The following is a 23,595-nucleotide window of genomic DNA, read 5'->3' as shown; positions in this document are numbered from 1 at the left end:
ACAGGGCGGAGCCCGACCGAATGACGCGTGTGCACGAGGATCACGTGATACAGCAGGAGCTGTCACATAAACATTGTACTGAACACAGCTTTCTGGTGATTAACAGCGATCTTGCTTATTTTTTTACAGATTGATACATTACGATTAGACTGTCTATCAGCATGCGTTTTGTGCGAGTAATACGCGGTTTGTATGAGAGCAGCGTGATGGAGGAGAGATAGAGATCTGATAGCCACTCCTGCTGTCACCTAGCCTACACACTGAGTTCACGAATACTACACGCACAGTGGATGGGATGCCTTGGCTGTGACCTCCTCCTCTTCATGCATGTAGATCCTCTTTCTTACCGGGATCAGCAAGTTGTCAAGAGAAAGGTAAAACAAGGATACGTTTGGAGGCCAGTTAGTCCCTTACCTGAGCAGGGTTAAACGGTTGATAAAAAAAATGAATGCATTTTTCTTTCATTCCAGTGTGCTTTAATAAGAAACACTGCATTTGTTTTGCCAAAGCGTTTGCAGAATAGATGTGTACAATGGAAAATCGGTCAATGTGAAATAAATACAGGCACGTGACAACGTATTTTCAAGTATTTTTCATTTGACTGATGATGATTTTAAGAAAAGTGATTTAAATGTCATAAGTAGAATTACTTGCAATACAAATACTTATATCCTTAATGGCACCAAATTGATATGGTATTGTAAAGCTATTTGATTTAAAAATCAATGTATTATGACCCAAACCAAATCTCAGGTACCCTCGAAACAGGCTGTCGAATGTTATGACAAAATTACTGCATTTTACGACAAAATTCAATATGGCTGGCCTAGGAAGTATTCAGAGGTTTAAAAATAAAAACAATATCAAGGAAGGACATTGTAAAACTATGGCTGCATCCGAAATCACATATTCTCTTGAGTTGGTACTTATTTTGAATAAATAATTCACGACTGTTAAAAAAAGTAGTAGTATGTTCTATAGTATGAATGTCTGTAGTATGAGTGTAATCTGGACGTACTACGTTCGCCATGTTGTATGCACGCTTCAGTTATTGGCTGTATCCGAAATCGCATACTTTCTTACTACATACTGTAGTAGGTGAAAAACAGTAGGTGACAAAAGAAGTATGTCTGAATTCACAGTACTCACAAAGTAGTAGGCAAAAAGTACCTGGATGACCTTCCGGTGAGATTCTGAAGTGTGCATACGACGGAACGTGCAACAAAGCGTCCAAAATCACATACTATTTTGATTAGGTACTTATTTTGAATAAGTAATTACTTCATGGCCACTAAAAAAGGATGTTCTATATAGTATGAATTTGCCATGTTGTCATTATCATGGGACCTACCAACATTGCCATTCATAAATCCTCTCCCGTGGCCTCATGGGATAGTAAAGGGTCCAATGTATGCACATTTCAGAATATCACCGGAAGAAGTAGGTCATCCCGGTACTTTTAGTAAGTATGTGATTTTGAATGCAGCCTATGTATTTTAGAAAATTAAAAATGGTGGTAAATGGTCATTTGACTCAATCTGTGAGCGAATCAGTTAATCAGTCGACCAGTTCGCAAATCATTTTGAATGATTCATCAGCAAATCAATTTTAATTTGCATGCTATTTAAAAGGAACATTCATATCCAGTAATCAAGAACAACAGGAAATGCAATGAAATGGTTAAAAAGTGTGGGAACAGTTGTCTCAAAACAGAACTGAACTTCCATGTTCACCTTCACACTTAAATGACACACTCAAACAGATGATTTTACTTGTAATTTGCATCTGGGACACAGTCTGCATTCAACCTTCCTCCGTCCTGCAGCATATATGTGTGTCATCTTAGCAGGCCAGTGTTTTTAAATCTATTCTATCCGATAAATTGGGTTTGGTATGATAGAAACCAGATGGACTTAGGCTAATGTTCCTAATCCCCTCTTACATGGCTCTCATGGCTCTGGGACAGCGAGGTGAACAGCCCTGTCCCATGGTGTTGTTCTCAGATCAGATGTGCCACCTCGTGCCTCATTTCACTTCAGATTTAGTCTGGTATCAAGTAATCTTGTGAAGAGATCTGTGTTTTACACCTCAATTCTCCTCAGGGAGCTGCGAAGATCAGCATGTGCTCAGCTCATGTAACGAATTGTGATTTGTGGGAAAATCACTTGATATCTGTGTCATTCTTGTCTTTTTTTTCCCCTCTCTCGCCTATTTGATTCAGTGTGTTTGAGTGTTGGGCTGTGTTAGAGATGTACTCGCCACAGAGGAAGGACTTTGTCTCTCTGACGCTGGGAGACCAGCACAACCGCAGCTACACCAACGGCAAGCACCGGAGACAGTCCTGCTGGAGGGTTAGTGTTTGCCTATTTTATTCTTAAGATGCCATCTAAACCCTTGTTCTGCAGGACATAAATACAGAGCATTATATATTTTTCATTCATTAACTGTGATGGCTTCTACGTCTTTATTTGTTTGTGTAAATGAGTGCCATTTTCCTGTCTGCGAGGCATCTTGACATCTATTTAATATTCTGAGAAGAAAATGCTGGCACTGTAGTCGTTGTGTTTAGTCCTAGCCAGACCGGGGATGTCAAAACCCTTGTTTTTTCCCCCCCTGACATTTAATCTACTAATTTGTATATACTTAATTATCACCGTAAAGCAGACACGCACTCCCTGTGCGTGAAAACACGATTTTGTGGTTTGGAAAAAACAAAACTTTTAATTTAAAAATGTAGCTTAAAGGAACAGTTCATCAAAAAATTTTAAACTGTTCTGCTAGGATTTACTCACCGTCATGTCTTTCTAAACTACTTTATTTTTTTCTTGGGAACCCAAATTGAGGCTCTTGTTCATGCAACACTATTTTAATGTAAAAAACAACAACATAAGAACACCAAAAAAAGCAAATAAATCACTAAGTCAGTAAGTTCAACTCAAGAACTCGGTTAGTGAATGAATTGTCCTCTATCAGCTCACTGACTATAACAACTGTTATTATTTTAAGAAATTAATACTTTTATTCAGCAAGGATGCATTAAATTGATCAAAAATGACAATAAAGACAAACAATATTTACAATAAATGCAGTTCAAATTTTCTATTCAGCAAACAATTGTGAATAAAATGTGTCAAATATTAAGAAGCAAAACATTTTTTTCAACATTGATAATAATGAGCAGCAAATTTGAATAATTTCTGAAGGATCATGTGACGCTGAAGACTGGAGTAATGATGTTGAAAATTCAGCTTTATCATCACAGAAATAAATGACATTTTACAATATATAAAATGTAGGGCTGTCAAACGATTAATCACGATTAATCGCATCCAAAATAAAAGTTTGTTTTTACATAATATATGTGTGTGTACGGTGTATAATTATTTTCTATATATAAATACACACACATGCATATATATATTTAAGAAATATTTGCATGTATATACTGTATATATATTTATATTATATATAATTTATATTATATATAAATATTTTACATATAAATAACACATTTTTCTTAAATATATATGCATGTGTGTGTATTTATATATAGAAAATAATTATACTCCATACACACACATATATTATGTAAAAACAAACTTTTATTTTGGATGCGATTAATCGCGATTAATCGTTTGACAGCCCTAATAAAATGGAAAAAAGTTACTATATTTTAAATCAAATAAATGCAGATTTTATTCAAAGTGACCCCAAACTTTTCAAAGGTAGTTTCACAGAAAAAGAAAACACGTGGGTGAGGAAATGTAGGATTTTTTGGGTGAACTATCCCTTTAATGCCTTCCATTATCTGAAATGCATGTTGATTTAATTAGTTAGGTTGATTAAACTATAGTGACGTTTGTACTGAGGGAAAAGTTCTTTTAGATTTGATTTGCGAGTGCAGGATAAATCATATTGTCGTTTTTTTCCCTGTAGCTTTGTTTTTGTAGCACTATATTTGGCGGTCATTGCAGTTGCCACGTCAATCCATCAAATATAAAATTGCTGCACTTTCCTCCGATTGTCCATGTATTGTTTGGGTTTGTTTTGGCAGAAATGGAAGCAGCTGTCTCGGCTTCAGCGCAGTCTGATTCTTTTCCTGCTCGCCTTCCTCTTCATCTGTGGGATTCTTTCCTATTCCAGTCTGTCGGAGCAGTGGAGAGGTACTTATTCAGTCCTCTTTAATGACATTTCACAGGATATGAAAGGTGAAATCACAAAAGATAGATGATTGGTACAGCCTCTGCCCGTTTATATTAGCTGCTGGGGTAAAAGTTTTATTAAACATCACACGGTTTGCTATTAATAATTCACATGAGATTTGTTTATTGTCTAGGGCTCTCTGACAGATCGTTGAAAGAGGACTGGGTTGAAATGGAAAACAGAGGTCTCAGGCCCATTCCTCCTGGCCTCGTCCCAAAGCCCCCACCAGGAGTTGTCCCTGGGGTCCAGGACGTCCCACCAGAAGTGCTGCCGGAGCTTCAAAGACCAAGCATTCCAATACTTCCCAAACCTCCAGCTATGGTTAGTAGGAATACTTCTCAGTTATTTGGTATGTTTATTATATCGTTTAATTTATCATTTTTCTACTCATTTTTAAGGGTTTTTCCAGCCCCTGCTAAAACAACAACAAAACAACTTGAATCTTAAACCAAAATGAAAAGAAAAATACAATTGTTTGTAAATTCAAAATAAAAGCTTTTTAAATAAATACATTTGATCAATTATAGCATTATTATATTGATAAAGTAAATTTAAAAAGATAAAAAAATTACAATTGTTACTAAATAAATAAAAAAACATTTCAAATAATATTAATTAAAATATAGAAAATGTTTTGATTGTTTCTAAATACAAAATAAATAAAATATTTCAATATTATGTTAATAAGGTAATTCATGACATATGGCATGCAAAATACAGCGTTTTTAGTCTATTTCGCGAATCCACGTGAACGGGGATCGTTTTTCTGTATGCGAAAAATGCAAAGATATTCTTTTTCCGTTTTTAGTACATCGTTGTCGTGTAAATGTATCCTAAGATTCTTTATCTACTCTTGTCTTTTTATGTTGGGCGGTTTGAATCAGCAGAGGAAGCCCCCTAGCAAGCGTGGTCCTCCAGCTCTACAGAAGCGAGGGAATGTGTCAGATTGGCAGGTGAAAGATAGAGAAGAACCCGAACCCGAGATCAAGGAAGAAGACGACGGAGGGAAAGAAGCAAAAACAGTCATTAGGTTTGAACATTTTACATTCAAGCAATGAAGACATTTTTATATGAGACTTTTAATAAATAGTTAAAGGATTAGTCATTGACATTTATTTGTTGTTGGATTAGTATTTAACCTTTTGAGTAAGTAGAGGTATTAAGACAGTAATTATGAGTTTTATTGCCAATTATTTGTTATTAGTCTCACTCACACGCTTGGAAGCTACTAAGAATTGTATCCCCTCCACTAAATTAAATACATTTTCACATTGATGCCTGTCAGATTCATCCGCCACTGTATTTGGGTACATATTAATGGCAAATTTCTTTAAGAAATAGTTAATTGTGTGTAAATTTACTCACCGTCATGCCATCCAAAACCTGTACGCTGCTAATTGGAAAAGAGTTTTTCGAACTTTTTTGCACAGACCTGCAATATAATGATCCCCTTGCGAGGAACCCCCCTCCCCCCTCCTTAAATATAAAGGTAGATAAATATATGAAAAAAAGTACACTACCGTTCTGAAGTTCAGGGTCAATAAGTTTTCTTTTAAACAGTTAATACTTTTATTTAGCAAGCACACATAAAAATTATGAAAAGTAACAGTAAAGACACCTAAAACCCTGAAAGAAAAAAAACATTTACAGTTTCCCAAAAAAATTATTAAGGACTATTTTCAACATGGATAATAATAGTAAGCATAATATCAAATTCAGAAATTTTTTACATTTAGCAATATTTATTTTTTGCGCGCCTCTTGTGGCCCACAGTTTGAAAACTCCTGAATTTGGAACACAATTTTTTAATTTTCCTATTCTTACAATGACATTTAGTGTGTGTTCACACATGGCATATTTGGTTAGATTAAAATGGACTCTATTAATGCGGTTCATTTAAATAAGTTCATTTGAACACTACCATCCGAACCATGACGCGAACCAAACAAGTGGACCGCTTCCAAAACAAACTCTGTTGCACTTCGACTGAAATATTAACGTAACACGGACCAAAGACATCTAAACGAACCAAAAACAGGATGTGATGTCACAAGAATCGCTTGTGGTGTTTTACACATTTTATCTTTCACGCTCCTTTACACATTCTATAAGCTCTTCATGTGTTCTCAGCTGGTATAAATACCATCATATTTACACTCATACAAGTAGCGCGTTTAGCCCAGCACACAGCATTGTTTTGGATGTTTGCTTAGTTCCGTCACAAAATAAACGTCATTAAAAAATACGTCATATTTTTTGTTTTGTACGTTTAGGTTCGGTCTTAAAAATGACAGTGTGAACTCAAGCGTATACCAGGACTAAATGTATCATTTTCATTTTTGTCCAGACCAAAAGAACCAAGAGAACCAAAGTACAAGTGTGAACACCTTATAGTGCTCACAGCTGCTCCAAAATGTACACACACAAAAAAGGAATGATAGAAAAATGATAACAGATTTTCATTTTTGGATGAATTATCACTTTTGAGGCCCTGAGTGTCATTGAGCGTTGACCAGTCCAGTTTTTGCGGTGTGTTCTGCACCGTCTGCAATCGGCATCGGTGAAGAAAGAACTCTGATCGCATGTTCAGCTTAGTGAACGAGTCAGTCAATCAAAGCTAAAGTGATGAAGGCGACCCAAGAAGTCAAGACGCCACAGACAGAAGGCTGTTCTAATTTTACGTCATCTTACCTGAAAATGGTAAGCAAGTGCGGCTTTGTTTACGGTTTGTATATCAGTCTTAGTTTCGATTTCCCTTTTTTAAATGACGAATATAGACTATGCCTTCTAATATAGAATATGCAGTTATTTCCTTAAATGCAGGCTCAGAACGCACGTGCTCATCGACAGTCTCCTGTAGTCCTTTTGGTGTGTTCAAGGGCAGGTTTTTGGCCGAGACGAAGCCGACGTGAGGTCACAACACAGTCAGCTTTTATCTTCACCAGTTCATTTACCTTGGCTTGGTGTGTCACTGCCTTTAGAAAGAGCAGAGAATACATAACAGGAGCAGAAGACAAACACTCCTGTGTGCTGATAGTGCCTCAGGGAACAGTTTATTAGCAGTTGAGCTGGTAATGCAGCGTTTTTGAAGTGAGTTGTGATGAGCTTTCATTTCCTCCAGCTGTGTCCTGTTGTGGGACTCCTGCTCATGTGTAATTGCAGTTATAATCATGGGTCATGTGGAAGGAATCAGTGCTATTATGGGTGCTGAATCTCTGGATTGGATGTTACAATTGATGCCAGTGTTGTTTTTGGACTCCTAGCTGGCGCGGGGCAATGATCGAGGCGGAGCTTCAGTCCACCGCCCATGGGAAAGAAGGAACAGTGGCTGATGCCGAGGGAGCTACCAACTTAGAACCAGGTATTAGAATTCATCCCATAATTATTAGTTATCTGTTGCAAAAAGGCCAAACGTCTCAGACATGTGATCATCTTAATGTCTTTCTGTGATTTATTTGTTGTACACAGTCACAGTGAAGCCTGTGGATCGCGTAGAGGCGGTGCGGGAGGCTTTCAGGCACGCGTGGAAGGGCTACAAGGCTTTTGCGTGGGGTCATGATGAACTGAAGCCCATATCTAAGACTCATGGAGAGTGGTTCGGTCTGGGCCTCACACTTATAGATGCACTAGACACCATGTGGATCATTGGCCTGAAAGACGGTGAGTCTTGTAACTGCAGCTTTTGTTTTTTGAGCACTGTATGCACATTTCAAATCTATTGCTTGTTTCATTTCCGATTGTCAACATTGATTAAAAGCGACAGTAAAGACTTTTACATTGTTACAAAAAAATATGTTGTTTAATAAATACTGTTCTTTTGAACTTAATCAAAGAATCCTGCAAAAATGTATCAAGGTTTCCACAAAAATATTAAGAAGCACAACTGTTTTCCTCATTGATAATAATAAAAAAATGTTTCTTGAGCAGCAAATCAGCATATTATAATGATTTCTGAAGGATCATGTGTTATTACATTATAAAGTATGTGTTTTTACAGGATTTTTGATCAAATAAATGCAGCCTTGGTGAGCATAAAAAACATTAAAATATCATTCTGACCCAAAACCTTTGAACAGTTGTGCAAATCCGCAGTTGGACGTTGCTAGCATACAAATTGAATAAACTAGTGAGTGTCAAAAGTGTGTTTTAAGAAACAAAGTCCACGGGGCCTAAAGTTCCCATATTTGAAGATACACCCATTAATCAAAAATATATTGAGTGAAAAAGATTATGAATAACGCTGGAAAATTTTTACTTTGCACCCCCCCCCCCCCTTCTCTCTCTCTCTCCTCTCTCTATGTGTCTCTCTCTTTCTAAATCTTTCTTTATTAGAGTTTGCAGAGGCGAGGATGTGGGTCGAGACAGAATTATCTTTTTCCAAGAATGTGGATGTGAATCTTTTTGAGAGCACCATCCGTATTTTGGGGGGTCTCTTGAGCACATACCACTTGTCCGGGGACACACTCTTCCTGGAAAAAGCTGTAAGTACTTCATATCTTTACTTAATTTAGCATCATCCTCATTATCCTTCATATCCTCCATTATACTTCATCATCCTAGTAAAGGACAAAGTGTAGCTTTAAAGGTTTATAGCTTTTGGCTTACACAGATGAGTCAACTATTTCAATAGACCACAGATAAAACACTTGTTGTGTGTCTGTTTTTGTAGAAAGACATTGGCTCCAGATTAATGCCTGCTTTCAAAACGCCATCTAAAATCCCCTACTCTGACGTGAACATTGGTAAAGGAACCGCTCACCCTCCACGCTGGACCACAGACAGCACAGTCGCAGAGGTGACCAGCATTCAGCTGGAGTTCAGAGAGCTCAGCCGACTCACACAAGACCCGCAGTACCAGGTACATTATTTGTACCATTTATTTCATTTTTTTTCTATTTTTATTTATTTATTTTTTATCTCCCTCTGTTCTCAGAATGCAGTGGAGGAGGTGACCAGACAGGTCCACAGATTGGAGGGAAAGCGTGATGGTCTGGTGCCCATGTTCATCAACACAAACAGTGGTAAATTCACTCGGCGAGGGGCCTTTACGCTGGGGGCCCGTGCGGACAGCTACTACGAGTACCTGCTCAAACAGTGGCTACAGGGTGGCAAGAAAGAGACTGAGTGAGTTACACTAACAGCAGATACTAATGCAGCTTTGGCTGACGGTTCATAAATTTAGTGCTTAGACCGGGTGTCAATAGCCCACTGGTGCTTTTAGCTAATGGGTTCCAGAGAATTGGCGATGCTCACTGAGCCTAATGTACTGAGGTTATGCTTCTGGTCTGTGGTGGTATGATTGATTCACATTGTCAGTTGCTGATAGAGTGAATTGCACTGGGAAAGAACAAAAAAAACTGAGCATGGTTTAATTGTTATGTAACTACATGCTACTTACCCTTGACAGTGATACAAGTACATGGCACTTGTGTTGCTCTTGAAAACCTGGAGGTGACTTCGGTGCATTTAGTATTAGATTATTTTATTATGATGTCATCATTTCTTGATGGAATTGGTTTCAAGAGGTCTCAAATTATATAAGTGTAAATGCTTCTGTTTGAATGTCAAATTTGGGACTCGGGCACTTAAAAACATTGTGCTATGAAATAGAAAACAAACAGTGGTGATAAGTGTGTAATTTGTGTGCTGCTAGGATCACCAAAAATAACAGCCTGTTTTCAAATAGGCTTCCTGAACACCCTGGCAGCTATTGGATAGTCAATATCAATGTTGCTCAATGTATTTTAACATTAAAAAAAATAGTATATTGGTATAATAATGCAATATTCTATTAGCTGTAATTCCAGCAAAAATCACTATTGCTCATATTTAAGTGGGGATGCATTTTTTTTATCTATATTGTATATTTAATTGTGCATGCTCAGTATTTTTATATTTAATTTTCCTTTGCTGTAATGTACCTTAGCTGTTTATATATATATGTATATAGAATTACATTTAGATTACCCTTTCTGTCAGCAATCGAATAATTTAATAACACTGTAAATGTCATTTTTAACAAATTCGTGATGCCTACTAAATTGACTTGTTACATTTAAAATTATTAATTTCATGTGTTGTTATATTTATTAAAGTTTTATTTCATTTATTTAGACAAATTAGTATTGAATTGTAATATCAGCCATTTTCAGTTATCATCCATAACATTGAAATAATAATTGACTTTTTGTATTGGCACATAAATCATCTCAGACATAAATGATACCTCAAATGGTGTAGCTTTTTTGAGGAGAGGTGTGCTTTTACGTTTCTAACCAGTTGAACTTTTTGTCTGATGGACAATAAAATGAGTAAAAAAGCCCTCACAGGACCGTATCACCATGATGACTGATATAGGCATACTGTCATGGGCATGTTTCGCACATGTCCACCACCATTAGGGACCGTGCTAAGGTGTCATTGCTCCTGGCGAAATGCGACATCAGCCATTTTGTGCACTTGACAGGATGTTATTCTGTCTTCCTTTTCTGCCCGTGCGATTCAGTCTCTGTTGAGCTTGACGGATCATTGTCATGCACTGCTCACACCTGAGTCTCGTTAAACTCCCGCTGTGTTGACATCACACACGCTTGCTTCTCACTGATAGTATTTTTTTCATTGGGTTCGGTTTTGAATAATTCAGTAAAAAGGTGTTCACTGGGGTTCAGTAGACACTGACTGTTAATGAGTTTTGATAAATGTCTGGTGTGGAATATCAAATCCACCAGGTTGGTGATAGATATGCTAGTCAGTGACGGGGAATGTGGTCTATTTAAATGACCTCTGAGTCTGAATCCTGTCTGTTATCTCGCCAAGACACTGATGAGGTGGGATCGGAGCCCTCACTATCTATGTTTGATTTTATACATCACATGGACACGTATGAGGATCAACTGAAGTCTGGGACGCTCTCAATGCTCAATTAAGATGCAGTAGCTTATTTTTGTCTCTAGAGGGCGAACTTAATCACATCAAATGCATAGTGTGATGTTTGCATATTGTTTCAGGTTGCTGGAGGACTATCTTCAGGCTGTAGAAGGTGTCAAAAAGAATCTCTTGAGACAGACTTCTCCTAGTAAACTGACCTTCGTTGGGGAACTGTCCAACGGGCGTCTCAATCCCAAGATGGTGAGAGAGTTATAACTTAATTTCAGCCGCCAAGTGTCATTCTTAAAGGGATAGTTCACCCAAAAATGAAAATTCATGTTGTTCCAAACATGTATGCTGTTATTTTTTTGTCTGTGGATCACAAAATTGGAAATAGCAAAAAATTCTACTTTAATGCTTCCAAGAAAAAAATTACAGCGTACAGATTTGGAACAACATAAGGGTGAGTACATAGTGACAGAATTTTTATTCTTTATTCCTTTGACCATCCTTATGTGTTTGCTCTATAAATATATGTAATCTATACCTCACATTATTTGTTTGTATAATCTAGTGGTTTTAATGAAATTGGCTTTTTCATGAGTACGGAAATAAACCAGCATAATGGAGATTTGAGACCTTTGTGACACGTACACCTTTTTAACCCTGTAAAGCCTGACATATGAAATATAGTCAGTAAAATCCTTTTTTTTTTTTTTTTTTTTTATGGAACAGTTTACTGAACCTTTAGACAAAATCTTTAAAAAGAGATAGAGAAAATTTGCATACATTTTTTAAGGATCATATTTGATAAATCAGTTTTTATGGTTCATACAGTATGGTATACTGTAGGAGAATATGGAGCTCAGTGGAGGAGGAGGAAAAAAACTGTATGCAAATATGCAATTTGGTGATGATGTTGATGCTGATGTCTATATGAAATTCAAATATCAAATATGATATAGTAGGCTCTAACTGTCTCATCCAGGATCACTTGGTGTGTTTTCTTCCTGGCACGCTGGCTCTCGGCGCTCACAACGGCCTGCCCGCTGATCACATGGACCTGGCTCTGCAGTTGATGGAGACGTGCCATCAGATGTATGCGCAGATGGAGACGGGCCTGAGCCCAGAGATCGCTCACTTTAACCTGCAGTACCAAACCGGACGGGACATCGATGTGAAGGTTCATTAACCTCTACAGTCACCTCTCATTTTTGACAATAAACTCCCTTGGTGGTTGGAGACAAGGCCTTAAATTGCTGATGCAGGTTTTGGAACAAAACCATAATGCCTTTTCTCTCCTTTGTCTAGAAATAAAATGGTAATAGACCCCCAAACAGTGCAGAGGCTGTGTTGGGTTCAGATTGTCTAATCAAGGTCTTTATGTTTATCCTTCTGTTCTGAAGAACAAAACCGTTTCTGCGCTCAGCACTGATGAGATGACCTTTATAATAGTTGGTGCCCTTTTACATTAAGATTTTGTTTCCCCTCTCTCAATATGTATGTGCAGCCTGCCGACAGACACAACTTGCTGAGACCAGAGACTGTAGAGAGTCTGTTCTACATGTACAGATTCACCAATGACAGCAAATACAGGGACTGGGGCTGGGACATTCTGCAAAGTTTCAACAAGCACACCAGAGTGAGTGAGACCTGCAAGAATTTTCTCTGAATTTTACATGACAAGAGGTCAAACATTTTTCCATCATTTTGTAAATAGCACATTTGATAGTTTTTCTTGCATTACAAGAAAGATACTGTGAGGGTCCAAAATCTGAAACTCAAAATATAACGAAGGTTTTATTTTTTAAAAAAATTTTTTTTAACTATTTGTTATATATATAAACACTCACAAAAAAATCGCTGTTTGGATTTAAATAGGCAAATGCTTAAGAGTCTTTGAATCTGATCATTATTTCAGTGATTATTATTTTTCTAGCATGTTATATGTTTGGAAACAGTTCTTCTAACCCTAATTGATGGAGTGTGAAGCTGTTCATTTCTTAAACAACCATGTAGGAAGACAAATCTTGGCCATATTCCAGGATGACAATGTCAAGATTCATCAGGCTCAATGGTTGGGAGGGAGCATGAAGAATCATTTCCACACATGAATTGGCACCTCTGAGTCCAGACAGAGTACTTCACTCTCGCATTGTCAATACAAGATCTTGACCAAAAATGTATGCACCTCTTGATTGAAATAACATCACAACATATATTTTCTTCAAGAGGTGCATCAATTTTTGGTCAAGATGTTATATTGACTATGCAAGAGAACTCTGTAAAGTCTACTCCAGCACATCCCAAAGACTTTCAATGAATTTAAGGTCTGGACTCAGGGTGCCAATTCATGTGTGGAAATCATTCTTCATGCTCCCTTCCAACGGTTCTTTTACAATTTATTAAATCAGACAATTTTAAAAAATATATATATTCATCAGAATCCATCCATATTAGAGAAAATCCAAGATTGTACTATATATTTCTGTTTTCACATTTAGATTACCTTGTCCATCATCTAATGTTCACTTAAAGACTTAACGTTAATCTCTAAAATGGCTAAATAAATTAATAACACTGGTTAAATGTAATCTTGAGCAAATCTCAAAATTATTTTCCCCCACATTTTATGCCAAAATTCACTTTTAAGATGCTTGATTCTATCTTTTAGTGGGTGTTGGTGTTATTTTAAAGACAAAATAGTATAGAATTTGAATATATTTCATTTATCGGTCTCAGCTGGAAGCATTTTCACTGCCCATTGAACAGTGTGCTAGCTGTGCCAATATTAAATAAAGAAGCTTGACTTCTTTACTCAATTTCTGTCTCAGGTCCCCAGCGGGGGCTACACCTCCATAGGTAACGTCCGTGAACCGTTGAACCCCGCACCCAGAGATAAGATGGAGAGCTTCTTCCTGGGCGAGACGCTGAAGTATCTCTTCCTCCTTTTCTCTGAAGACACCGAGCTGCTCAGTCTGGATAAGTACGTGTTCAACACTGAAGCCCATCCACTGCCCATATGGCCCTCTGCCTCGTGAGGGGGGCGGGGGGAGACGGAATCATGCCAGTCCTCCCTTGCAGAGACGTTTGGGTTTCAACAGGAAATGATGCAGGCTTCACAGGAAGTGACCCCTCAGAGCTGCTCTGCAGGAATGTTTCTGCTCTAAACTGAGGTGACAGGTTATGCATTGACCTTTAACTGTGCACTTGAGCTTTATTCAAATGTGGTGAGACTATTTCCTCACCCAGAAGAACAGGTTTGGTGGAGGTGTTGCTCATTATGATTGGTGAAACATCTCAAATATTGTTTCCTCCTTCACAAGACTTCACTTACCTTTGAGCTCACGGGACAAGTGTTGGACAAGCCCATGCAGCTGCCACAGTTTGTAGATGTCTCATCTTCCATATTTGGGACAGGAACATTAGTGTCAGAGCTCCGTAAATCACAAGGCAGACTGCTGAAATCACACACTGTGAAAATGCCAAGCACTTTGTAAAATGAAGACTTCTTTTTTTTGTGTCTATAGAAGGACGCTCTCGATGGGAGTGCCTCGCCTTTATTTTTGCAGGCTGTTACAGAAGGAAACTGCGTGTCAATTTCTAAATGTTTCTGTTTTGTGAGAGTCAGGGTGCATTAGGGAACATATTGAGTACTTTACAGATCATCTTGAGATTTATGTGGGAGCCCTGTGGGATTGTGTATTTTTCTGTTATTTATGTTGACTTAAGTGAGCGTACTTCAGTAAACGCTAATGATTTGATGTAGTGGATTTCGCCCCAAGCCCTGCTTGTGTTATACACTGTAGATTTACGTTATTATCTACGAATTTTAAAAGCTGTTGCACGGCACTGGATGCTGTGATTGAGCTGAACCGTGATCAAAAGTGTATATATGTCCATTTATTAATCTGGTAACACTTTACAATAAGTTTTCAAATGTTCACTGTACATTATTTAATGCATTAGTTAACATAACCAAACCATGAACAATACTTCTGCAGCATTTATTAATCTTTAATGTTAGTTTCTACATTTACTAAAACACTTCAAAAGTTGTATCTGTTAACATTAGCCAATGCATTATGAACTAGCATGAATAAACAATGAACAATTGTATTTTTACTAACATTTATAAAGGTTAATAAATGCTGTAATAATATATTGCTCATAATTAGTTCATCACTAATGCATTAACTAATGTGAATAAATGAGACCTTATTGTAAAGTGTTACCATTCATTCAAATTTCACAGCAGAACTAATTGAAAACATTGCTTGAAGGATAAACTGATTCTCATCAACAGTCAAGATTACTTCTGACATTAAAGCTACAAAATTGTCCTTGTCATATTAGAGTGCAGTCATAATCTCTATCCGCACACTGCCATCTGTTTCAATATGATTATTGTAGACAGGTTTGAAACAGTTGAATGAATCACTTACCCAACAATGAAATGAAAACGTCATCATATATTCACCCTCATGTCATTCCAAACCCGAATTACATTCTTTCTTCCTGGTCAATTCTGAATTAATTTCTTCTTTTGTGGTCCAAGAAAGAAGGTCGTACAGGTTTGGAATGACATGAGGGTGAATAAACGATCACAGAAGTTTCATTTTTAGGTGAGCTGTCTTATGATAAATCCTTCATTTAGGTCCTTTATATTTTCTGATAATAAGGTTGTTTCCGCCACTGGATAACAAGGATAATAATATTGAAGGTAATTGCAACTTTTTATCTCATAATTCTGACTTTTTTTTCTCGCAATTGTGAATTTACATCTCTCAGAATTGGACTTTATAACTCAATTCTTGGGGAAAAAAAGTCAGAACTGCAGGATATAAACTCGCAACTGCAAGAAAATGTCAAAATTGTGAGCTGACAATTGCGAGAAGTTAATTCTAAATTCTAAAACTTGATTTTTAGGGGAAAAAATCTGAATAGCGGGTATCGAAATTACAAGTTTATATATCTCGCAGTTCTTACCAAAAAAAAAAAAAAAAATCGCAATTGCAGCTGTATTTCTTATGGAAGCTTGTTTCCATGAAGATAATTGCAACTTTTTATCTCAATTCTGACTTTTGTTTTCCTCACAGGTAGGCTACAAGTTTTACATCTTGCAATTCAGACTTTGTTTCTCAGAACTGCATAATATAACCTCGCAAATCTGCCTTTTCTCGCAATAGCGAATTTATATCTCGCAATTCTGACTTTTTTTTTCCAATTCTGACTTTTTTTCTCGCAATTGCGAGTTTATATCACGCAATTCTGAGATGTAAACTCGCAATTGCGAGAACTATAAGATAAAAAGTCGCAATTACCTTATAATTTTTATTCAGTGGTGGAAACAAGCTTCTATAATTTCTCTTGCGAGATAATTTCGCTTGTTGAGTTTATTTGCGCCGTCAAGTGTTTGTTTCTCTTATCGTCTCGTGTCTTTGGTCAAACAGAAGTCATCCAATCAAAACATCCAGGCCTTCAGAAGCTGTCAAACAATCCTTCATCTGAAACAATCCATTTTCAAGGTGATTGACATTTGCATTACAATATGTCTGTTCCGTGTCACAATCCTCTTGCTGCCTCTAGTGATACGGCGTAAAAATCTGCATCGCTTGTGCCTTTGGATTTCCAGAATTGAGTGATCGCATGATAATGAGCGATTTCCCTCTGATTGCTTCTCCCGTCTCTTTGCTGCAATCAGCGGTTTGTGATTACCGTTTGTGCTCGCCAGCCAATGTTAAATGAAGGAGCCCGGAGTGGACACAGATCTGATGAGGGTTTGTGAAGGTCAGGTTGTGTTAGATGTATTAATATCCAGCACAGCTGAGCCATATTTCATAATGGTGAAGTTGTGATTATATGTATTTTGTAAGATACAAGCAGGTCTCTGGGGTTGTTGACCATTTGTATAGTGTAAAAATGAAATGGATTAAAAAGTAGATTATACAGTAAGTAAATTATTATTTTGTTGTACATTTGTTTGAGATTCATCTTGGGCTAGGCTTTACTTTCTTTAATTATTCAAAATATTATTAGCCTATTTGGATTGAATTTTTGTTTGTTGTATGTAGCGAAATGAAAAGTCGCCGATTTATCACATGCAATTGCAAAGTGCCACCTTTGAGATTTAATATTATAGAATGTATATTTCTACAATTTCCTAACAAAAAGGAACTCTACCTAGCCTAGTGTGATTATGCATTTTGTTCATGTTATTAATTATATGCATACTTTTTCATGCTAATTAAATTATGCTTATTACATGCATAATTTAAAATCTATGGAAAAACTGTAAAATGGCCCCTCTGGAAGTGGAAATTAAATTAATATTGTAAAAGTTGTTCTTGTAAATAGTGTTTGAAAAACTTCATTGCACAAATCATTTTCTTAATCCAGTATTTTGTCTTGTGTTCCAGTGAAAATATTTAAACATCCTTAAAACAAGTTAAATGTACATGATAAGCAAACGATAAGACATTCATTTCTTGAGGTAAGTTATTTTTCTTACCCTATTAAATCTAACAAAAATTGTGCATTTTCTTACCCTATTAAATCTAACAAAATTTAGTGAAGTTTATGCTTAAAACAGACAAAACACAAAAAAATTCAAAATTGTGCATTCAAAATATATTCTGCTTCTCATGTAGCCTAAGTTTTTGTTTTGTTTTTGTTCGAGAAAGGATGTTTAGATAGGCTATTTTTGTTTTACTGGAAAATAAGATAAAAATCCTGTTTAAGAAAGTCAACTTTTTTTGTGTATAGTCTTGTAACTATTCCTACATTGAAAACTCAACAAAATAAAACCATCCAGCAGAAGTTATCTCTGTGTTCTTTTTAACAAATGCACAGGTTGGTCGGTATACATAAAATCAGTGCAACCAATACATCGCCTGACATCCACTCAGATATGTAGTTCAGCCAAGCACACTTTATCTCTGATCCCACTCGGATGCCCGTCTCAACCAAGGCAGAAACCGCACTGGGAGAATTTCCAATTTCCGCTGTGAACATTTTTTGGTGCTGACCTGTTTGAGGATTTTCAGTCATGCACTTTCTTGGTTGCCGATGTGAGAGAGTCCTGCGCCTCTGACCTGACCGCAGAATGTCAATGTCGTGTTTGGTCATGCATTTATAATAAGGCTCGAACACACTACTGCCCAGAACTAGTTTACTGTAGATCACAACTTCCTGCCATCTGAGAGCTTTAGCATATGGAGAACAATACGTAATGTCTTTGTGTCCAGTCCTTAATCAGTATTTTTGTCTTTTTTACATATCCTTTCTTTAGTGTGTAATGTTGCCGTTTGAGCATGAAAAGGTCTGCAAATCACAAAGTCCTCTCCAAAGGGAGTGATTCTCTTAACGCCCTGAATTGCCTTGATTATTATAGTTGATATCCCTCATTTAAATAATTCTCAGCCAAGGTATATGCAAAAAAAGGAGAGGCAAGGCCTGGTTGAGTTGCATTAGTGACCTTGTCCCAAATGGATCCCTAAACCCTTGCGATCTTCCTCTGAGTCTGCACTTTTATGACGTACTAGACTGCCGCTTTGACTGTCGGGTTGAAGTCTCAGTGCGGGCTCGGCAAAAGTCTGCATCGGGGGCGTTCGCGAGCACCTTTCTGAAATCTAAAATGACAAATGGGGCACCGGTCCGTACAGTCTTGTGGACTTAAAGGGTTAGTTCACCCAAAAATGAACATTCTGTCATCATTTACTCACCCTCATGTTGTTCCAAACCCGTAAGACTTGAACAAATGAAGATCTTTTAATGAAATCTGAGAGATTTCTATTCCTCCAGCTTTATTATAAATACATGACCAAACACGACATTGACATTCTGTGGTCAGGTCAGAGGCGCAGGACTCTCTCACATCGGCGGCCAAGAAAGTGCATGACTGAAAACCCTTCAACAGGTCGGCAACAAAAAATGTTCAGAGCGGAAATTAGAAATTCTCACAGTGCGGTTTCTGCCTTGGTTTCTGCAAACAAAGCACTCCCATCGCTTCATAAAATTGAAGTAAAACCCCTGGAGTCACATGGATTACTTTTATGATGTCTTTACTTCCTTTCTGGGACTTGAAAGTGGTAGTTGCGTAGGCTGTCAATGGAAGGATAGAAAGCTCTCAGAATTCATTAAAAAAGGTCCCCCTTTTATTAAGAGGCTTTAAGTAGCCTACTATGTCCTTACATTGAAATTAATCATTTGATACAATGGACTTATTGTGTACATACATGTTTTTACATTTTACTTATATTTTGTAATTACACGGTTGACCCTTCCCTTACACCTTAACACACCCTTAAACCTACCCATACCTGTCCCTAACCGTACCCGTATCGCACCTCAATAGCAGAAAAAAAACGTTTTACAATACAACATGAACACAATAAGTGCATTGTACTTATTTTTTGATGTAAGTACATAGTACTTAAAGCCATTTAATATAAAGTGGGACCAAAACAACAACATGAAAGTAAGTGATTTCATTTTTTGGTGAACTAACCCTTTAACGGACACTCACATGGTTGCCATTGTAAAGGCCCTTGCACACTGAGTGCGAAATTCGCGTCCGAAATTTTCACACGTTAAAAAATAAATACAACCTCACGTTATGTCAATCACACTTGGACACTGCCTCCGAAACTCAGGGTGCTCGATGCTCAGGGTTTCTGTGTCTTGGGTTTTGTTTTAAAGATATATTTAAAGGATTTTTTGTGGAAAAGAACACTGATTAAAAACTGAAAAAAATGATTATTACTGAATTTTTAACTGCTTATGACTACATTGTTTTACTCTTCCAGACTCAGAAATGCAATAGGTCATTCTTCTACATATCAATTATCCGAAATGAGTAATATCTTTGATATGGAGTTGGTATTGGATCCTTTGTTTTTGGTCTATATCCCAGAGCAGAGCTCGAGAACTACAACTCAAGCTTATCCACTTGTTTGGCCATAGAAGAGCTGGACCACACCTGAGGAATACCTGACCTGATACGGTTAAATTTGTTCCCAGAGTTTACAGCTTGAGCATGGCCAATTTTCTGCATGACGGTGAAGTGTGACTGGCCCGCGGCTGCTACCTCTCGAGCGTTGAGAAAGCTCTGTATAATTGCTTCTCGTCTCATCAGGACTGTTCCTGCCTCTTCAAACATCATGGCCTCTGTTGGTTCCACCGAGAAAAGGGCACCAAATTAAAGGAATATGACATTTGTCTTAAGATTGAATGCTGGAACTTTAATTGGTTCTTTTCTTCTTCTTTTTTCTAACACAGTTGGCGTCTTTTTATCAAATCAAGCATTAAACCTGCTTGATTTGATCTTGTCTGTGTGATTTGCTGTTAATGTCATTGATTTTATTACAAACAAAAATAAAGCTTGATAAATTATGCAATCAAATCATAAAACTATTGAATTATAATCACTGATTCTAAGCATTGTATAAAAACATATATAAATAGTTATTGAAATTAAGCATTTAATGTGTTTTAAATAATATTTTTTTATATAATGACAATTTTACAACAATAAAATATATTGCGGTAAATCTTTTTTTAAATAATATTATATATACAGAATTATATTAGTAGAATTTATATACACCTTTATGATATGATAACATCAATTATCATTATTTTTGTTTAATCACAAATCAAACCAACAGAGGTTTATTGATATTGATAATCAATTTCTCTATGGAGAATTTTTTTTTTTTTTTTTTTTTTCATAATCTGACTGTTGTATTCTGTCATCTGTGAGTTCCCTTCAATTAAGTGGAACACAGGCACTTCACTGGGAAAGGGAATTCTTTGGCATTCATGATCTGTCCCTTAATAGTGACAGCTAAATGTACTCATTAAAGTGATAAATGCTCACTTTCAGCCGGAGTTTTAAAGCCGTTTGGGTCTAATAAGAGGGTGTTAAACAGACCCTAGGGCTTGGTTAGGGGCTAAACACAAAATTCCACCAGTATTCCAGCTGGCTTGTGTATTGGGAAATCCGTGTGGAGCTGAGGGTGAAAACTAGAGATGCATTAGTGAGAGCTTGCAAAACTGCCTGAAAGCCCTGGGCTAAAGAGCTGAACTTTGAAGGATCCTTTTTAAACGTCAGGGGAGGAGTAGATGGATTGGTGGCCTGGAAGTAAAGTTTACAGCGTATTTAAGTCTGCATGATTGATAAATGGAATCAGGTGTGACAGTGTGATTCTAAAGGTTGCAGACAGATACAAAAATAATAATATAAAAAAAAAAAATTATATATATATATATATATATATATATATATATATATACAGGTGCTGGTCATAAAATTAGAATATCATCAAAAAGTTGATTTATTTCAAGAATTCAACTTAACAGGTGAAACTAATATATTATATAGACTCATTACATGCAAAGTGAGATATTTCAAGCCTTTATTTGTTATAATTTTGATGATTATGGCTTACAGCTTATGAAACCCACGAAATCAAAATCCCAGAAAATTAGAATATTACATGAAATCACACAATAATTACACAGTGATACCATGGTCATTGAACCAGGTTTTGGTTCTTTTGGCAGTGTGGGCAGGTGCAAATCCTGCTGGAAAATGAAGGAAGCATCTCCATAAAGCTTGTCTGCTGAAGGAAGCATGAAGTGCTCTGGAAATGTCCTGGTAGACGGCTGCGTTGAGTGGACAGCACAGTGGACCAACACCAGCCGATGACATGGCTCCCCAAACCAACACAGACTGTGGAAACTTCACACTGGACTTCAAGCATCTTGGATTGTGTGCCTCTCCATTCTTCCTCCAGACTCTGGGACCTTGGTTTCCAAATGAGATGCAAAATTTGCTCTCATCAGAAAAGAGGACTTTGGTCCACTGTGCTTTATTAAATCCAGAGTCAACGCAGCCGTCTACCAGGACATTTTTAGAGCACTTCATGCTTCCTTCATTTTCCAGCAGGATTTGCACCTGCCCACACTGCCAAAATAACCAAAACCTGGTTCAATGACCATGGTATCACTGTGTAATTACTGTGTGATTTCATGTAATATTCTAATTTTCTGGGATTTTGATTTCGTGGGTTTCGTAAGCTGTAAGCCATAATCATCAAAATTATAACAAATAAAGGCTTGAAATATCTCACTTGCATGTAATGAGTCTATATAATATATTAGTTTCACCTGTTAAGTTGAATTTTTGAAACAAATCAACTTTTTGATGATATTCTAATTTTATGACCAGCACCTGTATATCCTAGCTTCAACAGACTTTGAAAATTGTTGTTTTAACAATTTAAAACAATTTAAAATTGTTGTGGAAGAATAAAAAGAAGAAGTGTTGATGTAACATGCATCTGTTATTTGCCTCTGGCTCAAAAAAGAAAAAAAAAGAAAAAGTAAAACATGCATTAATACATGCATATTTATGAAACTTGAAACAGATGAAATCCAGTGCATTTGTTGCCTATGATATCCTAAAATTATTCAGAAGTTTGTCAAATAATTAAAATGCCTCTTGGCAGAGTGGTTAATTCATAAATGTCCATTTACGTGACCCCATTTGAAATTTTCATTAATAACGCATAATTGTTAAATATTTGGTTTGTTACGTTTAAAGCTAACCTGAATTTTCTCGGGATCATTACACATGATGTTACGGTTCTTCTGAAGTCTGACCCAGTTTCCTTTGGAGGTACATTAAACAAAAACATTTAAGTTTCTTCGATTTCATAACCACTTTTTTTCTACTCTATGACTCAAAATACATTACCATGATGAACTAGGACTCATAACATGAGACTAAAAGGGTTTCGGATACTGAAATGTGAATCTTGCAGACAGAGGGATGAGGAGCTTTCAGATTTCAAGGTAAATGGGAATCGCAGACTGACAGTAAAGACAGAGAGAGAGATGTTCCTTTCATATAAGGAGGTGGAAATTATTTTAAAATCAGTTCACTCATGTCGTGAAGCTCCGACTGCCTCCTCCTGGTGCAGGTATGGTTAGATTAAGGTTTGTCTGAAGAGGGCCTTTAGAGCGTGGGCGGTATGCGTCACACACGGTCCCCGGTGGTCTGACAGCAGCTCCGCAGGGACGGCCTGTCGGACTGACAATAATAAGCTAAGGATAAACACAGCAGCTCTCGGTCGAGCTGGAGAGCGTGCGCTGCGCACTAAAATGAGCTGACAGGTGCGTGGTACGCCCACGCCATTGGCTCTTTAAAAAGAGCTCCAACCAGACCCATAAAACAAAGACAGGTGATGCGGAATGACATCCATAATAAAAGGGAAGTTCAGCATCAGATTAGAGCGGCTCAGACAATACAAAGAGCAGCATCAGTATGCTCTGTGCGCTTTGTTTGGCTATAAGGACTTCATAAATTCAGCACCTGATTAAATGTTTAGGCTGTGAATGATATTTGAAACATGTTTTGCACTTTTGCTCCAAATATCAAGAATTTTGCCTGTACTGTGTTTGCAAAATTGTCACACACTCTGTCTGGAGCAGTGAGAGAATTTTCTGGGGAGGCAAAGG

The 23,595-nt window shown here is 37.1% G+C and overlaps 1 protein-coding gene across 3 annotated transcripts; it reads left to right on the top strand.

Moving 5' to 3' along the window:
• Nucleotides 1-25: 25 nt before the first annotated feature.
• Nucleotides 26-16,060, top strand: man1b1a (mannosidase, alpha, class 1B, member 1a). 3 transcript variants are annotated; one of them, XR_013818785.1, is made up of 15 exons: nucleotides 36-374; nucleotides 2,222-2,351; nucleotides 4,055-4,163; nucleotides 4,337-4,524; nucleotides 5,091-5,233; nucleotides 7,467-7,564; nucleotides 7,672-7,863; nucleotides 8,536-8,684; nucleotides 8,873-9,061; nucleotides 9,137-9,327; nucleotides 11,211-11,331; nucleotides 12,059-12,253; nucleotides 12,581-12,712; nucleotides 13,905-15,497; nucleotides 15,645-16,060. XR_013818785.1 is itself a non-coding variant. In XM_079846959.1 (14 exons), the coding sequence occupies exons 2-14, from the start codon at nucleotides 2,250-2,252 to the stop codon at nucleotides 14,109-14,111; spliced, it is 2,019 nt and encodes a 672-aa protein (XP_079703085.1). In that variant the 5' UTR covers nucleotides 26-374; nucleotides 2,222-2,249; the 3' UTR covers nucleotides 14,112-16,060. The 3 variants fall into 3 exon arrangements, 2 of the variants coding, with proteins under 2 accessions (XP_079703085.1, XP_079703086.1); XM_079846959.1 differs by having other exon boundaries at nucleotides 26-374; nucleotides 5,088-5,233; nucleotides 13,905-16,060; XM_079846960.1 differs by having other exon boundaries at nucleotides 32-374; nucleotides 13,905-16,060.
• The last annotated feature ends 7,535 nt before the right edge of the window (nucleotides 16,061-23,595 follow it).

Source organism: Squalius cephalus, assembly GCF_949319135.1.
Source record: "Squalius cephalus genome assembly, chromosome: 17".
NCBI classification, from domain to species: Eukaryota; Metazoa; Chordata; class Actinopteri; order Cypriniformes; family Leuciscidae; genus Squalius; species Squalius cephalus.
Note: the sequence above shows the minus strand (reverse complement) of the source record. Positions and strands in the feature narration are given on the sequence as shown.